Raw genomic sequence first — 22,250 nt, 5'->3', positions numbered from 1 at the left:
AGAAAGAGTGAAAATATGGGTTTATATAAACATATTTAAAACAGTTTAGCAAAAGCTTTCTCGTTGAACAGCTTTAAGAACAATGTGAATGAAATCTTAGCAACTTGGTTAGTAATCTGAAAAGTCTATTAATGTATACTTGAAATTCTGTTTGTATAAAAATGCATTTTCCTCTTTATTTTAACACTGTGTAAAAGAACATTATGCATGTGAGTGGTTTGAGAATTAAATGGTTTAATACTCAGGTTTGAATCTGTCTTTTCCATATATAGAAACAATTTGTTTAAATTTGTTTTTATTGATATTTTTTAGTGTCATGGAAATCCTGAGAATTCACTCTCCCATTCCTTTCTGGCTGTCTACCATCTTTCATCGCTGTCTCCCTCATTTTCTTGATCCAGATGTGGTTACTGGGCAAAGAACAACTTGAAGGCATCATTTTACCAAATGCCCCAATAGCGTGTTTCCCCTTTCCTTGTCTTCATTTAAGATGCAGAGTCCATTTATAATGTAAGATGGGAGTAGTTGTATTTATTTTTACTTCTATTCACAAACCAAAATAGGAAGAGGTACAAAGAATAAGAACAGTTTAGCTCACACAAGGGTTGGCTACTCTGCCCATGAAGATAATAGTGTTCAGAGGAACTTCTCTTATAAAAACCAGGAAAGGCCTGTTGGCCTTGAAGGTCACCCTGTTGGGGTTTAGCGAACGGCCAGCAATCCCAATGGCGGTACTTGCAGCTGCTTCACTGCCTTCTTCATTTACCTGCAGGTCACATGGGAAATAAAACTACATTATTTACTCTGCCGTTCATTATTGGCAGGTAAATCATCCACAGACACAGCATTTCCTCAAATGCTTTTGTTTTCCAGTAAAAAGTACATTTGGGTCAGGTTGGATTCCCTCCAGAATTCTACTTCTACTCATTCTTTTATGCAGATAATGTAAGGTACTTGTGTTTGTCCAAGCCTTGTGCTAGGTAGTAAGTGTAAGAGTTCCATTAAGGTAACCCAGAAATCTGAATGTACACAAGTTATCACATTTCTGGCTGGTACCATTGTAAATGGTTTTACAGCAGATTTTTTTGTACCAGCTGCTGAAAGATTTTTGGCTCAAGATCTGAACTCCATAGTTGAAACTGTTTCACTCTTGGAGCATCAAGATCCAAGATACAGCTACTCCAAAGAGCCACTCAGGACCTCGGGCCTGTGAAAAGAGGTGGGTTGTCTGGCTGGACGAGATGCCATTTTTTTGGAGTAACAGACTGAAACAGTGGTATTTGAATATGGTTGATAAGCAGGTCTAGAGGGAAACACCTTCAGAAAATTTTGCCTCAGGACCCAGAATATCACTAGAACTCTGTTTCTGCTCTTATGAAAGCACATGATTAACCAGCTGCCTGGGTTTTCTGGAGCTAGTTAATGATGTCTTCTCCTTCCCTCTCACTCTTCCTTCCGCTTCCTTTGTTCCTCCCTCCCTTACCCTCTCTCTCCCAATAGTGTCTATTTCATGCTCATTCCAGGACTAAGTTTATTAGCAGACTCTAGAGTGTTTGCATGACCAGGATCCTTTTATTCAAATCAGGTCTGGTTTTTAATGGCTTCTCAGATCTACAATTAGTTGGGTTTATTAAGGGTTCCCAGGGTTTTCAAAGAAAATGGCTTTGTTGTGAGAACCACAGAAAAATCTACATCATTGTGTACTGGGCTCAGGTGGATAAAATGAATCCAGACCTCTGCTTCTTCCTAATAGTAACTCAAGCCCCTCGAGGTCTGAGTTGACACTTCTAATTGGAGTCCTTACAAGGGGATATTCAATGAGAGTTAAAACCCTGAGGACTCAATTTCCCTTGCAGTCTTCCTTTCTTTCTTCCAAAAATCCATATGAAAGAGGGTGTGAGCAGTGTCATCTTAACTTCCAAAACCATTAATGCAGCACTGGTAAAATCCCTTGTTCTGATCTCAATACCTCTACTCTTGCTATTGTCTTAAAGGTCGTTGACATTCATTGTCTTATAGATTATAGGCCCACAATGAGGATTTTTGCACATAGCCTTTCTGTCCACCCCAACTCCTGCTATCATTTGAGACAATTAAATTATCGCAGTAGGCTGGGCACGGTGGCCCACGCCTGTAATCCCAGCACTTTGGGAGGCCGAGTCAGGTGGATCACTTGAGGTCAGGAGTTTGAGACCATTGAACCCAGGAGGCGGAGATTGCAGTGAACTGAGATCATGCCACTGCACTCCAGCCTGGGCGACAGAGCAAAACTCCATCTCAATGAAAAAAAAGAAAAAAAAATCTCGGTAGGAGACCCATTCAACACCGTAGCCTCCCATTTCTTTCATCTCGTCACACCTAATGAGCATTACCACGTAAGCAAACCTGTCCATGGCTACACCCTGGACTTGCCATCTCAGAACTGCTCTACCTTTGAAATTATAATAGCATCCTTTTCTCAGACTATAACCTTGTGTTCTTTCAAGTTACCACATTTCCTCACTCCCGTTGAAATTCCACTTTCCTCTGAACCAGGCATTTCCTACTGAGCTTGATCCCTGGCTCTATATTTACTAGCACCATCCTCCGAAACCTTTCTCTTTGACTACAACCTTCATTCTTTTCGATTTCTTCAATTCTAGAAACTTCTCTACCATCGTCCCATCTCCTTTCCCTCACAGCCTGGCTCCCGCAAAGAATAGTCTATACCAGTGGTTCCCAAATCTCATTGTGCATAAGAATCCCCTGAGGAGTTTAGTACATACACGGATTCTCAGAGCCCATCCCAGAATCTCCAAAGATAAAGCTCCCCAGATGACTGCTGCTGTTGGTCCATAGTTTAGTGTTTGCTTGAGAACAACTAGAACCAGAAGTTCCACAGGCTGTACACAGCTGTTACTCTAACACAGGGTTCCATGCACACCTCAGCTGGGGGAACACTAGGTTAAGTGATGTTCAACCGTTTTCTTTACTGTGGGACGTCTCAGACCTCAGCCTGCCAGTGTGTACTGTTCATCTGTCACGAGAGGATATACATTTATTTGACCACCTTTTCATTGCCTCCAGTGTAGTCTACTGCTCTAGTTGTCTGGAGCACACTTTAAGACACTGATGCACACTCACCAGCTTCTCTTTCTTACCTTCCATTTGCTCTTCATCCATTACAATTAGGCATGTGATCACACTATTCTGTCGTCAGGGAAAGGTAAACTATGGGCAGTCTCCAAACTTTTTATTTTTTTTAAGACTTTTTGGTAGAGACAAAGTCTCACTATGTTGCCCAGACTGGTTGCGAATTCCTGGGCTCAAGTGATCCTTCCATCTCACCCTCCCAAGGTACTGGGGTTACAGGTGTGAACCACCATGCCCAGCCCTGGAGTCTTCTTACTAGATGCTATCCATTTTCTTAAAACTTCTCCTTGGGTTGGCTGGGTGCAGTGGTTCATGCTTGTAATCCCAGCACTTTGGGGGTGCCAAGGAGGTGGATCACCTGAGGTCGGGAGTTCAAGACCTGCCTGACCAACATGGAGAAACCCTGTCTATACTAAAAATACAAAAATTAGCCAGGCATGGTGGTGCATGCCTGTCATCCCAGCTACTCAGGAGGCTGAGGCAGGAGAATCGCTTGAACCGGGAGGCAGAAGTTGCAGTGAGCTCTCGCGCCATTGCACTCTAGCCTGGGCAAAGAGCGAACGAAGCTCCGTCTCAAAAAAAAAACCTTCTCCCTGGGTTTCTGCGACCCCCATCCTGTAAATTCCTTCTTGATGAGCTTTGCTGGCTTCTTTTCCTATATCACCCTCCTAAATATTTGTGTTCCCGCTTGACCTGCTGCAGAAGAGGTAGTGGGAGGGAAGGCAGAACAATCACACCATGAGGGTTTCGGGGAGGGCTGTATTATAGCAGGCCTTGTGGAGGCCTTTTGCAGGCCTTAACGCTGGAAACAGGCCTTTTCCACATGTGTGTTCTGTTGTTCATGCATCTCCTGTCTGTACCCTAAGAGCTCGTGGAGCAAGAACTCCAGAGTTAGAAATCACATGAAATACTGGATAATAAAGTGGCAGAAAAGTAGCATAGGAAGAGAGAGTCGGGAGGTGTACTCACCTCAAGAAATGCCTTATGGAATGCATCGGAGACATAGAGGTCATCCCGGCCTTCTGCAACAATACCTGGAAGGAAGGCCGGAGAAGGCTTTGTGAGATGGGAGAAAGTTGGCTTCAACTCACAGATGGGAATTCAGTTTGAATTAAGAGATCCTTTGGGGCTTTTTGAAACATAAGAAGAAATCCTAAATATTCACCTAATCATACTCTCACAATGAATATGTGTTAAAAATAATAAAGTACTTTGGGGGCCAGGTGCAGTGGCTCACACCTGTCATCCCAGCACTTTGGGAGGCCAAGGCGTACAGATCACCTGCAGTCAGGAGTTTGAGACACTCTGACTAATATGATGAAACCCTGTCTCTACCATGAAAATACAAAAATTAGCCAGGTGTGGTGGCGAATGCCTGTAATCCCAGCTACTTGGGAGACTGAGGCAGGAGAATCGTTTGAATTTGGGAGGCGGAGGTTGCAATGTGCCAAGATCGCGCCACTGCACTCCAGCCTGGACAACAAGAGCAAAACTCCATCTCAAAAAACAAGAATAATAATAATAATAAACTACTTTGGGCTTGTTCAGCGTGGCTCCTGATAATTCATTCTCAGTCTTCAGCTCTTTGTGGGAGAGAGAAAGGGCAAGACTCTGTTCTTACAGAAAAAAACTCACTCCATCCAGAAGGAACATCTTTCTTTCCAGTCTGGCAACATTTTTAGTTTTCTAAACTAGCTTAGAGAGAGCCCAATAGCGCAGTGACTCACAGCTGTAATCCTAGCACTTTGGGAGGCCGAGGCGGGTAGATCACCTGAGGTTAGGAGTTCAAGACCAGCCTGGCCAACATGGTGAAACCCTGTCTCTACTAAAAATACAAAAATTAGCCTGGCATGGTGGCAGGCGCCTGTAATCCCAGCTCCTTGGGAGGCTGAGGCAGGAGAATCACTTGAACCCAGGAGGCGGAGGTTGCAGTGAGCTGAGATTACACCACTGCACTCCAGCCTGGGGGACAAGAGTGAGGCTTCATCTCAAAAAAAAAAAAAAAGATAAATCTAATTACTTAACATCAGAAGCTTATTATATTACATTATTTATTTAGCGATAGGGCCTCACTCTGTTGCTCAGGCTGGAAAGCAGTGGTGTGATCACAGTACACTACAGCGTTGACCTCCCAGGCTCAGGCAATCCTCCCAGCTCCACCTCCCAAGAAGCTAGGACTACAGGTGTGCACCACCGTGCCTGGATAATTTTTTTTACTTTTTGTAGAGACCATCCTCACTATGTTGTCCAGGCTGGTCTCAAACTCGTGGGCTTAGACGATCCTCCCACCTCGGCCTCCCAAAGTGCTGGGATTACAGGTGTGAGCCACTGTGGCCAGCCAACTTCTTTAAAAGATACTTTAATGCGCCGGGCGCCATGGCTAATGCCTGTAATCCCACCACTTTGGGAAGCCGAGGCAGGTAGATCACAAGGTCAAGAGTTCAAGACCATCCTGGCCAACATGGTAAAAGCCCGTCTCTACTAAGAACACAGAAATTAGCCAGGCGTGGTGGCACACGCCTGTAATCCCAGCTACTCAGAAGGCTGAGGCATGAGAATTGCTTGAACCCGGGAGGCAGAGGTTGTAGTGAGCCGAGATCACACTGCTGCACTCCAGCCTGGACAACAGAGTGAGACTCTGTCTCAAATAATAATAATAATAATAATAAACGTCAGTGAGGCCTGTGTAATGGGAACCAAATTTTCCCAGCTCTTAATATCTGTGTCTTTGCTCTGAATTCCAATGCCCTTTCAAATTCCTCTCCACCTGGTCCTGTCTCCTGTACCTGATACAGACTCACAGGGCACCAGTGATGGCTGGGCCCATGGAGATCCAAGAACAAACTTCCCTTTTACAGAAGAGGAAACGGAGGCCTCAAAAGGAAAAGAGATGTCCACAAGTGAGCAGTAGAAACTAGGATCAGAATCCAGGAGTCCTGACTTGTTGCTCCTTTCTATTCTTTCTCCAACTCTTCCACTTTCGGTCAGACTACCTTGTGGGTAGAGCAGGGAGGAAACTCCTTCCTAGACAAACCTGGGAGTTTGGACTTTTCAGGGCTGAACAGATCGACAAGGCCCATGTCTTGCAGCTGCTCCTTCAAACTGAAGCCGTCCTCAATGCGGAAGCGGGGCATGTGAACCACCAGCATCATCTCCTCCAACTCATCCAGCCACTCCTGCAGCACCTCTGGGGTGAGTTCCTGCTCCACCTTGGTCAGGCTCTTCTCAGGCTTGGGCAGGATGAGCACCATGGTGATGTCATCACCCTTGAAGGGCAACTCAAGCACCTGGGTGCCTTCAGCCACGCGCCGATAATGGAACTTGCCTTCCTGGTACATCATAGACGCTGAACACGACTCTCCATCAGCCTTGTAGAACGGTTCCATCCTTGTGTTCTCAGGGCTAAACTTTGACTTCCACAGGCCCTGGAAGAGAATCACAAAGTGAGAACAAAAACCTTCATAGGAGGATATTTATTGACACAAGATATATTCATATTATAGTGTTACATTAATATATATTATAAGTGTTACATTAATATATAAGGAATATGCACAAAAAGGTTAATGACTGTGTCAGAATGATGGAATTATGAGTAGGTTTTTCTCTGTGTACTTTTCTGTATTTCCCCAGATTTTCAGCAGTGAGTATTTGCTTTTATAATCAGAAAAATAAAACCAAAACCAAGAACAATCTACAGTCCTCTCTGCAAGTCTCTTCTTGAGTTTAAATCTAATTGCCTTGTGCTGTCTGCCTTCCGCCAACCTCTTTTCTTTTCTTTTTTTTTTTTTTTTTTTGAGATGGAGTTTCGCTCTAGTCACCCAGGCTGGAGTGCAATGGCACAATCTCGGCTCACTGCAACCTCCGCCTCAGGGTTCAAGCAATTCTCCTGCCTCAGCCTCCCAAGCTGCTGGGATTACAGGCACCTGCCACCACACCCGGCTAACTTTTTGTATCTTTAGTAGAAATAGGATTTCGCCATGTTGGTCAGGATGGTCTCGAACTCCTGACCTCAGGTGATCCACCCTCCTTGGCACCCCCAAAGTGCTGGGATTACAGGCCTGAACCACTGCGCCTGGCCCCACCAACCTCTTTTCTAAGGGCCAACCTCCAAAGTCCTGGGCTCTGCCAGACACAGACACACATAACAGAGGATGAGCCCTGACTGACTTCCTCTTCAAACTGGGAGGGACCCTGAGATAGAAGACACACTTTTGAACATTACCATTCTTTATCACTTTCTAGCTCTGTAATTTGGGGACAAGCCATTTAACTCTTCTTCTTTTTTGGGTCGGGGGACAGGGTCTCAATCTGTGCCCCATGTTGGAGTGATGCAATGGCAAGCTCATGGCTCACTGCAGCCTCAGCCTCCCAGGCTCAAGCTATCCTTCCACCTCAGCCTCCCAGGTGGCTAGGACTACAGGTGTGTGTCACCATGCCCAGCTAACTTTTTTAGTTTTTGTAAAGATGGGATCTCCCTGTGCTGCCCACGCTGATCTTGAGCTTCTGTGCTTGAGTGATCCTCCTGCCTCAGTTTCCCAAAGTGCTGGGATCACAAGTGTGAGTCATCATGCCTGGCCCATTTAACTCTTCTGAGTAGTGGTTTCTTATCTGTAAAACTAAGAGCTGGTGATAGCTAATATTTATAGAATATGCTTACTGCATGCCAGGCACTTTTCTAAGCATTTTGGACGTATTAACTTATACCTTATTTACATGCAGTAGCTACCTCAGTATCCCTATGTGGTAGATGTATCATTATTATCACATTATAAGATGCAGAAATTGGAGCATAGAAAGATCTCGGGTAACTCACCCAAGTTCACATGGTCAGAAATGGAAGAGTCAGTATTTAAAATTAAGTAATCTGTCCGAGTGGCCCAGGTTTCATTTGTGATGTGAGAATCAAGAGGGCTAATAAATGTCAAATTGTTCTGCAAACTGTAAAGGGCAAATTCACGTGGTGGAAATACAGTCTGCTCTGTCCTTGGAGAGGGGAAAACCGTAAGAGACAGAGCGACTGACAGCAGCAGCGACTGGCTAGTCCCCTGGGCCCTGTGGGAGGGAAGAATGCACCAGGAGGCACATCCCAGGATGGGCAAAATATGCCACAATTCTACCCACCTTAAACTGGTGGTCTCCTGAGTGTCAGCGGTCTGCTTATTCCCACTCCCCTCTTCCTTTTCCTTCCCAAATGTAATCAAGTTGACACAGTCTTCAGAACATTACTCTGAGGAAAACAAGGCCTTCTGCATCGGTAAATAATAGCACCTCCCCTAAGTCTGAGGTGAGCCTGTCACCTAGAAGCTCAGAAGATTTAAGCTAAAACTGGATTTTACAGGAAAGAAAACATTTTTTAAAAAGATAAAATAGGCCAGGCATAGTGGTTCACGCCTGTAATCCCAGCACTTTGGGAGGCCGAGGCAGGCTGATCATCTGAGGTCAGAAGTTCGAGACTAGCCTGGCCAACATGGTGAAACCCCATCTCTACTAAAAATACAAAAATTAGCTGGGCATGGTGGTGTGCGCCTGTAATCCCAGCTACTTGGGAGGCTGAAGCAGGAGAATTGCTTGAACCTGGGAGGCGGAGGTTGCAGTGAGCCGATTGCACCATTGCACTCCAGCCTGGGCGACAAGAGCCAGACTCTATCTCAAAACAAAAAACAAAAGATAAAATATATAAAAATAAATTTTAAAAACTAAAATTTAGGCAAAGGGAACTTTGACTCATTGTAGAAGCTGCTCCAGGTGATGGGAAAAAAATTGCAGGGCTGAAGATTGTGAACACATTGACTCTGTCATTTCATTCCAGTTTTCAAAATGGAGTTAAGTGGACAGCAGAATCACATATATATAAGAGTTTGTCACTGTGCACACCTTGCAGTGGGACATGATGGGTTTGTTTGCATGCCCACTCTGCCATCAGCCTGGGGACACTACCACACCTCCCTGGACGGTAGCCCAGCAGCCATGGTTCAAACGGTTCTGGGCTCTCAGCAAATGTTTATGTCTGCCCAGACTATGCATGGACCATTTCTCAGAAAGGATCTACCTACACATGCCCAGTAGTGTTAAAGAGGGTGAGCTGGCCGCATGTGGTGGTTCATGCCTGTAATCCCAGCACTTTGGGAGGCTACGGCAGAAGGATTGCTTGAGCCCATGAGTTCAAAACCAGCCTGGGCTGTGGCATACAAAAAAATAAAAAACTTCACCTCCTATGATGGCATGCACCTGCCGGTAGGCCAAGGTGGGAGGATCGTTGGGATGGCTGGGATCACTGGAAGGTCAAGGCTGCAGTGAGCTGTGATTGTGCCCGTGCACTCCAGCCTGGGTGACAGAGTGGGGTTCCGTATTTAAACAATAAATAAAATAAAATAAAATAAAATAAAATAAAATAAAATAAAATAAATGGAGGCGACGAGGAAATAAGGCAGGGACAAGGAGGCAGAAGCAGGGCTTTGGAGAAGTTGGTTCAGCTCTCTGCCTTCTACTGTCGGAATCTGTTCATGTAGTCCTTAGGCTTTTTTTACCCATTTAGATTGACCTGCCCTGCTGACCTGTGTAGCTTCAGGCAGTCCATTTGCCCTCTCAGGGCTTCGGTCTCACCGTTTTAAAAAAAAAAAAAAAAAAAAAAAAAAAAGGCGGGAGCGGGGGCAGGCACGGTGGCTCAAGCCTGTAATCCCAGCACTTTGGGAGGCCGAGGCGGGCGGATCACAAGGTCAGAAGATCGAGACCATCCTGGCTGACACGGTGAAACACCCTCTCTACTAAAAATACAAAAAACTAGCCGGGCGAGGTGGCGGGCGCCTGTAGTCCCAGCTACTCGGGAGGCTGAGGCAGGAGAATGGCGGGAACCCGGGAGGCGGAGCTTGCACTGAGCCGAGATGCGTGTTTCAAAAAAAAAAAAAAAAAGGGGGGGGGGTGTAAGCTGAAGAGCAAGAGGAGGTCCCCGGGGTCTCCCCAGGGTCATTCTGAGTACCTTGAAGTAAATGGTGTTAACCAGCACCAGAACAGTGAGCTCGTTGATGGCTTCCGGGGGAATGACATCGGTGATTCGGCCTTCGGTCTTATTGGACACCCATTTGTTGATGGCCGCTCTGGATTGCTCTGCATTTTCCTGAGGAGAACAGGAAATAAACCTACTCACCTGTGCTATTCGATTGGCTTCCCCATTTTCCCAGGCCGCGTTTTATTTTTCTCACCATCCCTCTGCCCTTTCCCACAATTTGATTAAGAAGCCATCGCTCTAATCCAAATTGGGGAAACCTCACATATCTAATGTAGTTCCATGAATCTTTCCTGTAGTTAATAAATATTATCAGAAGAAAAAGAACAAAAAGAAATAGGAAGAAATCAAGGAAAAGAAGGAAGATGAAAACAGTCTGGGAAAAATAAGATAAAATATTATTTTCTCTGACTTTGGAAAACCTGAACTCACAAAAGTAGAGTTTCCAAGGCATGTTCCAGGGAAAGCAATGAATGATTGCAGGTTATATGGGGTTGGCAGGTTATATGGAGGAGAGAAATGGCCATGCAGTCAAATACATTTGAGGAATGCTGATTGAATAACGCCAACAGATTTCTTTGTTGCGGAGTTTCTCTGAAACTTCATAGGCCCGTGTTCTTCATGAATCTCCAAAAGGAGAATATGACATGCATCATGTACCAACTTTATTTGACCGTGATAACTGTTCAAATTAAGTAAGATATCTTGTAGGACTGGCACCTTCAAAACACCCTTTGGTATATATTTGAAGTTGGTGGATGGAATGAAGAATTGATTATTTATTCACGTTTTCCTGGGCAGTGACTACAATCTAAGCATGGATACCATTGATTTCTCAGGTTTCCAGTAAGAATAACTATTCCCGGGGTGCTGACTTGTAGCCAGCCCTCCGACAGTCTTCAGCAGCAAAGCAGTGTGAATTTGGGTGCTGTTTCTCCCCCTCCTCAATCTCTGAGTGGAGAGGAAGAACTCAGAGGTCAGGGGTAACATCTGCAACTCACCTTGAAGTCCAGGGGCTGGAGCTTGGCTCCGTATACCAACTCACTGATGTCCTGGTAGGTCTCGTTGAAGGTAAGGGATTTGTCTCCAAAAAGGCGATTGGCTGATACTAACTTGGAGGATTTGTTGGCTTTTCGATAGAGTCGGCAGTTCAGTTTGGCAAAGAAGAAGTGGATCTGATCAGATGTTTTCTCAGATATGGTGTCAAACTTAAATACCTACAGAAGTCAAAAAAAATGGTGTTGGGTTTGGTGGGCAGCCTGGCTAACATGGGTGTTGAACATAGACTGGTCAGTCTCTGACTAATAGCCACCTCAGTTGTGAACTCCTTCAAGCACAGTACCTGGGACAGCATAAATGCTCAACCCTTGTGTTCTGATGAATAAAGGGATAAAAGAAGAATGAAGGGTAGGAAGGATAAAGGGAAAAAGAGAGACTAGGTCACCACCTAAAGTCTCTAAAGGGCTCTAGATCAACACACAGATGTTTTCTTGCTGGAATGGGAAAAGTCCTCTTGGTGATTCTGGACAGAGAAGAGAATCAGGACAGTGTCCTTTCTTGTAGCAAACACTTTTGTGGCATCTCTTGGGGCCAGCTGCTCATGGAGGCTCTGGGATACTGGTGGTAGGGGTGAAAAAGGAAGAGTGAATCTATCAGCAAGGGATTAAACAGGCCCAGAATCCAAGAGTCTCAGGGTTGAAAACGACTTAGAAGTCATCCATGCTTTGAAGATGGAATCCCCCAGTGCCCACCTTCACCATCCCCAAGGCAAATGGGTGAGGCTGTTCCCCTCCTGCCCTTCCCGTGCTCTCTCCTCAGGCTACAAAAGGCCTTTTGGTTTTATCTGTTCTCTGCCTTTGGTTTTCCTGATTTTGTTCCAACAGGCACTTTTTTGGGGGGGGGGGGGGGTTATACTTTTGATCAAAAGCTTGGTGTTGAATTTCTCTTTTCTCCAGAGAGATTCAGTCTCACCCTGCTTTCGAACACATGGCGTTTGTGTAGAGGGGAGGACCCAAGGAATATGCGTGGTTTGGAAGCAGTGTTCTGCTCTTCTTGTAGGAAGGGTTACATTTAAGATCTTACTTGGGGACAGAGACATGAGGGATATGGAAGGGCTTTGAGACCAGTACCAATGTATACAAAAATGACTGAAGGGCCCAGAGAAGGCAGTACTAAGTGTCTTAAGGGTTTTTAAACCTACAGTTTCTTTCGGAGAGTGAAGACTTGGGTTAACTCATCCCAGAGCCCTGAGCAAAGGTGATGAAGTTCCATGGAAACTGACCACTAGAATAGAAGGAACCCTTCTAAGACCCACAGACTTTAGTGTCCAAGGTCCAAATAAGCACCATATACCATCTTGAAGGGACTCATGCCTCCCTATTGATGAACTCTGCTTCCAAAGTGTGATCCAACCTGAAGAAAGACTGTCAGGCAGCCAAGCCAAGGACAGATTAAAGATCTAGGGTTTCCATCCATGACTTATCATAGCCCCAGAGGCCAATAGTGATCAATCAATCCATGACGCTTCATCTTATCATGCCCTACTTCCCTCCCAGAAAAGGCAGTGGGGGAAAGGGGGTGGGAACTAAGTCACTGAGCTGAAATGATCCATACTTCCCAGAGCCAGAAAACACTCTCACGTCCTTGAGGCTTCTCTTGGCTTTCCTGGGCCCCTGGTCTCAATATACCATCCTAGGCTGGGTGTGGTGGCTCCCACCTGTAACCCCAGCACTTTGGGAAGCCAAAGCGGGCAGATCACTTGAAGTCAAGAGTTTGAGGCCAGGCGCAGTGGCTCATGCCCATAATCTCAGCACTTTGGGAGGCCGAGGCAGATGAATCACGAGGTCAGGAGTTCAAGACCAGCCTGGCCAACATGGTGAAACCCTGTCTCTACTAAAAATACAAAATGGTGCTGGGCGCCTATAATCCCAGATACTCAGGTGGCTAAGGCAGAGAATTGCTTGAACCTGTGAGGTGAAGGCTGCAGTGAGCCGAGATTGCGCCACTGCACCCCAGCCTGGGTGACAAAGCGAGACTCCGTCTCAAAAAAAAAAAAAAAAAAAAAAAAAAAAAAGAGTTTGAGACCAGCCTGGCCAACATGGTGAAACCCCATCTCTACTAAAAATACAAAAATTAGCTGGGCGTGGTGGCGTGTGCCTGTAATCCCAGCTACTCAGGAGGCTGAGGTGGGAGAATTGCTTGAACCTGGGAGGCGGAGGTTGCAGTAAGTCGAGACTGCACCACTGCACTCCAGCCTGGGCAATAGAGTGAGACTCCATCTCAAAAAAATAATAATACTCATAATAATATCCTAGAATTTTTTTCCACAAAAGCCCATATGCCGGATGTCACCAGATGGTAAAGCTCCCCTTCTTCTGCCGGAGGAGGGACTGGCACAACACATTGCCCAGCACAGAGGAAGTGCTGAATGAATGAATAAATAACTGATCAAATTAATGAGCAAACATATAGATGAAAAAATTACTAAAGAGAGAAGTTGAAAGAGATAGAAGCCCTCCCCCATTGTAAGGTCGCTCAAAAGAGGAAACCAGGATTTAAAAAGCAGATATCCAGGTGGTAATTCCTTGGCTAATTTTTTTAAAAATGGTTTTCAAAGGGAATTATAACACATGAAGTAGTGACTCAAAAGGAATCGTAATGCATAAAGAGCGCCCTTAGTGGCCTGCAGTGTTGGTTGAGAAGTCACTGGACTTGGACCTATGCAAGCCCCAAAGGTGCTCCTAGCAAGGTGGCTGGGCAGAAGACCTTTGGGTCGTACCTCCATCAGTTGCTTGAGGGTGTCATTACAGGCCCCCAGCTTGGTCATAGCAAAAGCCGTGGAGACACTCAGGGGTGACAGGAAAATGTTATCCTTGTCGTTCTTGGAATCTGCCAGGTGCTGATAGAAAGTGGTAGCAAAGCGGGAATTGGCCTTGGACAGTTCCCAGACGCGCCGGTTGGTGGCCTCGGGGATCTTCTGTTCTGAGCCCTCATCCTCAGTTGCCTTCTTCTCCGGGGAGCGGTAAATGCACATGGGATTCATGGGAATGTCCCGCGGCTTGGCTGTGCAGATGTCCACAGGGCTCCCGTGACAGGTCATACAGTCCCAGAGGCCAATGAGCAGCAAGGACAGAAGATAAACCTTCCTGCAAGGGGGCAAAATGCCGAGTTAAGCTAGGCTGCAACCCCTAGCCCCACTGCCCACCACAGGGTTGCCTCAGTAAAGCAGAGGATTCCAGCCCACCTGGTGTGGCCAAGAGAAGGGCTAAAGTCTTTGAACCAAGTACAAGGGCCCAGACTGAACCTAGAACAGGTTCAGTCCTAGACTTCTTGCCAGGGGATAGTTCAGTTGCCTGGACATGGTCATGTTGGAATTAGAATCAACTGACAGTTATTTGAAGTATTATTATGTGCTCAATTTCCCCATGCTGGGAGAAAAAGAATGCGAAGCTTCCTGTTTGTGACATGGAACACACGTGCCTAAAAAATTGGCTGGGAACTTTAGTGCCCAGTGAAGAGTCAGGGCGGTAGGGGGTGCCACCTACAGAAACTGTTTGGGGAAGGGCTCTGATAGATGCAACAGAGAGATTTCAGCAACACAAGAGAGGAAAGAAGAAACGGATGGAGCAAAGGCAATATCTGGCCAGGCGCAGTGGCTCACGCCTGTAATCCCAGCACTTTGGGAGGCTGAGGCAGGCAGATCACTTGAGGTTAGGTGTTCAAGATCAGCCTGAACAACATGGTGAAACCCTATCTCTACTAAAAATACAAAACTTAGCTGGGTGTGGTGGTGCACACCTGTAGTCCCAAGCTACTGGGGAGACTGAGGCAGGAGAATTGCTTGAACCCAGGAGGCGAAGGTTGCAGTGAGCTGAGATTGCACCACTGCACTCCAACCTGGTGGGCAAAGTGAGACTCTGTCTCAAAACAACAACAACAGCAACAACAAAACAATGGCAACATCTGTGTGCTGAAGATTCCCACATATCTAGCTCCAGCCCTAACCCTTCCACTGAGCTCCAGACTGACTATTTGCTGGACAATTCCACCAGAAACTCCTACAAGTTCTTTAGGGAACCAGGGACAAAGTGACCTGGTAATTAATTCTCCCCGAGGTGCCTGCTCCTCGTGTCCTCCAGCTCAGTGAATGGGCTCAGTGAATTCAGTACAGAAAGCCGAGAATCACCCTGGATTCCTCTCTCTCTCCTCCTCATTTAGTCAAACCCCAAAGTCAATCAGTTCTGTTTTTTTACTCTTTCACCAGTTACTGCCACTGCTTTAGTTCAGGCTCTCATCCTTTTTTATTGCCTGGAAGTTTTAATAGTCTCCAACATGGATTCAATGAAGGTAAACTAAGTTAATTTCACATTTTTAAAAAATGAGGTAGTTGGGACACTGGATGAAGCAAATCAAGAGATAAAGTCTCTTGTCATATTTTTTGTAGATAAGACAAGGGTGGGCTGCCTCCAACTGGTTTAGGGTCCCTGGGTGTACAGAAGGGAGTCCGTCTGTGGGTACTTGATCTTCCCATCTTCTCCTGGGAGAGAAAGAGAGGCGCCCAGTGCAGATTCACAGATGTGGTCTGCTGGGCAAGCGTGGGACTGGCTGGAAGCTGGGGCAGCTGAGGGGTACTTGCCTTCTTACGTGGTCTCAGTCCAGTTCTGCAGCCCTTTCAAGAACAGAGGTGCAAAGCGGGAAAGAAGCAGAGGCACCAAGGGAGATGTGGAAGGCAGGCTGAAGTAGCAGAGAGAGAGAGAGAGGAGAGGACCCTGCCATTCATCTTCCCATCTCCACTGCCTTCGGTTGTCCACTCTGTCCTTCAGCGACATTTGGAAATACAATTCGAGGCTGAGCGGACCCTGGGAGGGCTATGAAGCACAAATTAAAACCAAGACAGTTGTGCCACCACCCCATTTCTAGCCTCCTGTGACAACTCAGATGAAGAAGGGAGTGTGTGTGGCATTGAGGGAGGGACAGCTCTCACTGTGAGAAAAGGAAGCAGTTTCGGCCCTTTAGTCAAAGGTCACTGGGATCTTGGGTGGGGGCAGAGTGGAGTGGATCTGAGTGGAAGAAGGAGCAAAAAGGGAGTGAGGAGGTCCTCGTGGGTAACATTTGCTCTCTTCCTAGATTTGCTCTCTTACGGCAGGCCCTGGGGATTCCCCTTGTAGCATTCCCTGGATTCTGTGAGTGCTGGCGTCCTGCACAGCGTCTTTACACCAGGGATGACATCCCCCTTGTTTCTTAGGCTAGGGACCCAAGGTGTGGCTTAGGAAAGGCCTTACCCCAAGAGGGGGGTGGGAGGGAGGGCGCTTGAAATGACGTCTTCCAAACAGGTCTTTGACTGTAACTACCAGGGAGAGGGCCTGTTCTTCTCAAAGGTGTTAGAGGTCATTCCTGTGAGTCCTTTGGAGGTTGGAAAACCCAGTGAGGGCAGCCAAGGGGAAAGCTCACCCCTCTTACCTTTTTCCAGAGGCTACGGTTCCTATCACATTGGAATACATGGTCGCTAATCTTCCACAGGGCTGGGCAAGTGGAGATGGTTGGTCTGAGGCAATCTGTCTGAAAACTGGTTCTTTCCTCTTAATCTCACAGAGGTTTCAGAGGCCAGGGTGCATCAGGGAGCTGGTCAGGAGGGGGAACTGAGGTCAAAGGCTGATGACCAGTTCCCAGGGTTAAGCAAAGTGTAGAGCCCAGTGTTGTTTAATTAGTAGAGAAGTTTCAAAGTTCAGTCAGGCCCAGGGAAAGCCTGAGCCACCTCTCTTGCCCACACTCCCTCACTCTCCTCCTCAGCTTTATGGAAAAGGAAAAGGAGAGCATGTTCATCCCCTCAAACTTGGTTAGGAAATACCTGACTGAGGAGAAATTTGTCTGCAGGATTTTTTCTTTCTGGTTAACCATATCAGAAGATAGAAATAGCTAATGTCCAAAAACTTCTAGCCCTCTACCTGTAATTCCCTCTCTCATAGTTTTCTTTATGGACAAAGAGAGAGAGAGAGAGAGAGAGAGAGAGAGAGAGAAAGAAATATCTAATTAGAGGAGGCGAAGAGGGACAAGCTGCTACCTTCAGACATCTGAGCGCCAAGGTGTCCCTGGTGCAGACAAGGAAAATACAGTGGTTATACCTGTGGCCCACAGAGAGACCCATTCCCCAGCAGCCCTGAAGTGGTGGGACAGGGACAGAAGAGCAGGGCCTGGGGGTGCATGCCAAGTGTGTTTCTAAGGGGTGTGAGCAGCTGAGAAATACTTAGCAAAACTCTATTGGGGGATCGGGAGACAGAATGTGGGGCAGGTAAAAAACCCACGTACAACTGCTGAAATAAAAACAAACTAAATTATATTTATGTGTATTGTTATTTTTATTAGTTATGAGGGATATTGGGTAAATTCAAACTAACGGAGATAAAGGGCAGGTTTGTTTACATTTCCCTCTTCTGAAATAGCCAAAAGCACCATCACAAGGATTGCAGCCACCGAGTTCACAGGGCGCGTATGCCTCCTGCTGTGTGATCAAGGACTCCTTGTTGTTGTTGTTGCAGTCATAGGCATTTTAGAGAGCTCTTCGTTCATGAGAGAGGACATCTCTCCTGGGCTGAAGCCGTGTCTAAGTTCTTGGCTGATTCAGACCCTGGATCGGTTGAAGCCCTCCATGTGCTGTGTGAACAGTTGCCGAGAACTGTCCGAAAGGGCCCCAGAATGCCCAGAGGCTCATCTGTCACCCTAGATTAAAGACTATTGAAAAGGCTCCTGGTCAACCACTGGAGTTCAACAAACACATAAGTGCTACCTGTGCCAGCAGACACTGTTCTTAGAGTTGAGATTCCATTCAGGGGAGACATGCAGCAATCACTTAAAGAATCAGTATCTTGGGCTGAGCGTGGTGGCTCACACATGTAATCCCAGCACTCTGGGAGGCTAAGGTAGGCAGTTCACCTGAGGTCAGGAGTTCGAGACCAGCCTGGCCAACCTGGTGAAACCCCGTCTCTCCTAGAAATACAAAAATTAGCTGGGCATGGTGGCGGGCACCTGTAATCCCAGCTACTCAGGAGGCTGAGGCAGGAGAATCACTTGACCCCGGGAGACAGAGGTTGCAGTGAGCCGAGATCGCACCATTGCACTCCAACCTGGGTGACAGAACAAGTCTCAAAAAAACAAACAAACAAAAAATCAGTATTTAAAAAATAAATATGTAACGTGCCAGTCAGATGTTAATAAGGTCCATAGAGAAAACTATAGCAGGGCAAGGGTATATAGGAAGCAGTGGGAGGAAATGGGTAGGGAACCATCTGAGAACATGTGGTAGGAAAGGCCTCCCTTAGGAATCGTTGTTAGGAAACCAGAATGAAATGATGGAGGGGGCCATATGAATATCCTTAGGAAGAGTCATCCATAGAAGAAATCAGAAATACAAAGACCTTGAGGTTTCAGGACTATGCTCTTGAGACCTACTGTTCCAGTTTATAGGATTTGTGAGGTTTGTGTCTTGCCAAGAAGGTCCTTGGAGGAGGGCAGATGAGGGGCCCTGCAGAAATATAGGTGATTTGGTGAACATCTGCTGGAAAAGATTAGGATGCAGATACTACCAGGTCAAGGAGTTAAGAACTATAACATCAGGGTTTGGGTTTAATTTGTTCATCCAGGCTGGATGCAGTGGCTCACATCTGTAATCCCAGCATTCTGGGAGGCCAACACTTGAGGCCAGGAGTTCAAAACCAACTGTGAGACCCCACACAGTGAGACCCCCATCTCCGGAAAATAATAATAATAAGTTGGGCATGGTGGCCTGATTCTGTAGTCCCAGCTACTCAGGAGGCTGAGGTGAGAGGATTGTTTGTGTTCAGGAATTCAGGCTGCAGTGAGCTGTGATCACGCCACTACACTCCAGCCTTGGTGACAGAGTGAGACCCTGTCTCAAATGTTAAAAATTAAATTGTATGTATTTTTTAAAGTGTTCTGCCAGGTATGGCGGCTCACACCTGTAATCCCAGCAGTTTGGGAGGCTGAGGTAGGCAGATCACTTGAGGCCAGGGGTTTGAGACCAGCCTGGCCAACACAGTGGAACCCTGTCTCTACTAAAAAATACAAAAAAAATTAGCTGGGCATGGTGGCGTGCGCCTGTAATCTCAGCTACTTGGGAGGCTGAGGCAAGAGAATCACTTGAACATGGGAGGTGGAGGTTTCAGTGAGCCGAGATCACACCACTGCACTCCAGCCTGGATGACAGAGTGAGACTCTACAGGTGTAAGCCACTGTGCCTGGCCCATATTCTTTTCTTCTTCTTCTTCTTCTTTTTTTTTTTTTTTTTTTTTGAGATGGAGTCTCACTCTGTCGCCCAGGCTGGAGTACAGTGACCTGATCTCAGCGCACTCCAACCTCTGCCTCCCAGGTTTTAGCGATTCTCATGACTCAACCTCCTGAGTAGCTGGGATTACTGGCCCCTGCCACCATGCCTTGCAACTTTTTTTGTATTTTTAGTAGAGATGGGGTTTCACCATGTTGGCCAGGCTGGTCTCAAGCTCCTGACCTCAAGTGATCCATAAGCCTTGGCCTTTCAAAGTGCTGGGATTACAGGCGTGAGCCACTGCGCCCAGCATTATTTTCAAATATAGTACTATTTTAAAATCTCTAAACTTTATTCTAATTTTGCCAATCATCCAATTAATGTTTTTAGAGACAGGTTGTCACTCTGTTGCCATTAGAGACGGGGGTCTTGCTCTGCTGCCCACGCTGGTCTCAAACTCCTGGCCTCAAGCAATCCTCCCGCCTCAGCCTCTCCACTAGCTGGAATTACAGGCAGGAGCCACCACACCTGGCTATCAAAGCAGTGGTTTTCACCTTCTTTGTTTCAGAATCCTTTTATAGTCTTGCCAAAGAACATCTAAATATTATTATTAAAATAGTTATGTACTAAAATAGTTTTGGCCAGCCTCAGTGGCTCACACTAGTAATCCTAGCATTTTGGGAGGCTGAGGCAAGAGGATTGCTTGAGCCCGGGAGTTCAAGACCAGCCTGGGCAACATGGCTAAACTCCATCTCTATAAAAACAATACAAAAACTTAGCTGGGCATGGAGGTACGTGCCGGTAATCTCAGCTACCCAGGAGGCTGAGGTGGGAGAATCACTTGAGCCTGGAAGGTTGAGGCTGCAGTGAGCCGTGATGGCACCACCACACTCCAGCCTGGGTGATGGAGTAAGATCCTGTCTCAAAACATAAATAAATAAAATGAAATCCTTTTGACTTCATATACCTACTGACAGGTTTTCTGAACCTCCTAGGGTCCCTGGACCACGCTTTGGGAAGCACTGATTTATAACCAAAAAAAAAAAGAAAGAAAAGTTTTTTTTTTTTTCTCCATTCTCTGGGGCAGGAGCACACATTGCATTTAGTTGTCATGTCTCTGTCATCTTCTGAGGCGTGGAACAGTTCCACTCATCTACAGCCATACCACCCTGAACGTGCCTGATCTCGTCCGATCTTGGAAGCTAAGCAGGGTCGGGCCTGGTTAGTACTTGGATGGGAAGAGTTTCTCTCTTTTTCTTTCATGATTTTGGCTTGTTTGGCTTGTTTGATTTAGGCCAGTTAATTTTGAAGAATGTCTCTCAACTTGGTATGTCTAAAATGTCTTCAGGATTAGATTCAAGTTATCCTTTTGGGGGCGGGAATACAACAGAGGTAATACTGTATCCTCAGTGTATTGCATCAGGAGGTACAGTAATTTGTCCTATCACTGGTATTAACTTGGATTACAGGATTGTGTCTGCCAAGTTTCTCTGCTGTAAAACTACAATATTCCCCCTTTTGTTAAATGTCTTGTGGGAATACTTCACATACTTGAGACTATGCAAATACATTGTTTTCCATCAAATTTTCACCTGCTAATTTAAGCATGCCTCAATGATCCCTTTGCAAGACTTAAACATTTGTTTTAAATTCATCTTTTTTTTTTGAGACAGGGTCTCGCTGTTGCCCAGTCTGGAGTACAGTGGCACCATCATATCTCACTGACGTCCTGAACAACCTGGGCTCAAACAATCCTCCCACTTTAGTCTCCCGAGTAGCTGGGACTACAGGTGTGTGCTACTGTGTCTGGCTATTTATTTATTTATTTATTTATTTATTCTAAGAGGCATTTTCACTCTTGTTACCCAGGCTAGAGTACAGTGATGTAGTCTGGGCTCACAGCAACCTCCACCTCCTGGGTTTAAGCGATTCTCCTGCCTCAGGCTCCCAAGTAGCTGGGATTACAGGCATGCGCCACCATGCCCAGCTAATTTTTGTATTTTTAGTAGAGACGAGATTTCATCATGTTGGCCAGGCTGGTTTTGAACTCCTGGCCTCAGATGATCTGCCTGCCTCGGTCTCCCAAAGTGCTGGGATTATAGGCATGAGCCACCGCGCCCGGCCTTATTTATTTATTTTTAAAAACTTTTTGTACAGATGGGTTTTCGCCATGTTGCCCAGGCTGGTCTCTAACTCCTGAGCTCAAGTGATCTGCCTGCCTTGGCCTCCCAAACTGTTAGGATTACAGGTGTGAGCCACCACATCCAGACCCTGCAAGACTTTCAAAGCACTCCTCCCTCCCTGTTATTTCCGTGTTTCTCTAAAAAGGATTTTCACAAAAACCATTAGAATTAAAAGAGATTAAGTTAGACAATACACTAGGCTGCGAGGAAACAAGCTGTTTCATCCATTGCTCTTCGGGGTACAAAGTGCCATAACTCTTTGTAGGGAAATGTGGAAACACCAAAATGACAAATGCATGTACCCTGTGAATCGGACACTCCACTTCAGGAAATTCATCCTATAGCTACACCTGCGTGGGTTTCAACAAGGTTAGCTGTCACAACCTGATTCAGAATAGCGAACAGTTGGACACCACTTCCATCTGTAGGAGACTGGTTAAATAAACCAAGGCACATCCCCACAATGGAAGACTGTGCCATTGTGTAAAAGAATGAGGATGCTCTATATGGATGTACTGATGTGGAAGCGTCCTTAAGAGAATTCTGCGGGGGAAAAGCAAGCTGCAGAAAGTGTTTACAGTACGCTTCGGTTTTTGTAACACAAAGTGAGGATGATGGGGCGAGGGGTGGCTAGAGACACAGGTGGGAGTAG

At 46.2% G+C, this 22,250-nt stretch overlaps 1 protein-coding gene across 1 annotated transcript; it reads right to left on the bottom strand.

Moving 5' to 3' along the window:
• Positions 1-502: 502 nt before the first annotated feature.
• On the bottom strand, positions 503-16,766 carry SERPINC1 (serpin family C member 1). Its single transcript, XM_050767234.1, has 7 exons — positions 16,598-16,766; positions 13,917-14,283; positions 11,140-11,355; positions 10,112-10,249; positions 6,167-6,557; positions 4,102-4,166; positions 503-766 (listed from the first exon to the last, which is right to left on the bottom strand). The coding sequence occupies exons 1-7, from the start codon at positions 16,636-16,638 to the stop codon at positions 590-592; spliced, it is 1,395 nt and encodes a 464-aa protein (XP_050623191.1). The 5' UTR covers positions 16,639-16,766; the 3' UTR covers positions 503-589.
• Between the last annotated feature and the right edge of the window lie 5,484 nt (positions 16,767-22,250).

The sequence above is a fragment of the Macaca thibetana genome, chromosome 1 (genome assembly GCF_024542745.1).
Source record: "Macaca thibetana thibetana isolate TM-01 chromosome 1, ASM2454274v1, whole genome shotgun sequence".
In the NCBI taxonomy this organism is placed as follows: Eukaryota; Metazoa; Chordata; class Mammalia; order Primates; family Cercopithecidae; genus Macaca; species Macaca thibetana.
The sequence above is the reverse complement of the archived record's forward strand: the minus strand, read 5'-3'. Positions and strand labels throughout refer to the sequence as shown.

Bases quoted from the DNA above. Each gene is read 5' to 3' on its own strand.
- SERPINC1 (XM_050767234.1), bottom strand. From the start codon at position 16,638: ATGTATTCCAATGTGATAGGAACCGTAGCCTCTGGAAAAAG. The intron at 14,284-16,597 runs GTAAGAGGGGTG...GCCCCCTTGCAG, and splicing joins ACCGTAGCCTCTGGAAAAAG to GAAGGTTTATCTTCTGTCCT. The intron at 767-4,101 runs GTGAGTACACCT...TGTGACCTGCAG, and splicing joins TCCATAAGGCATTTCTTGAG to GTAAATGAAGAAGGCAGTGA.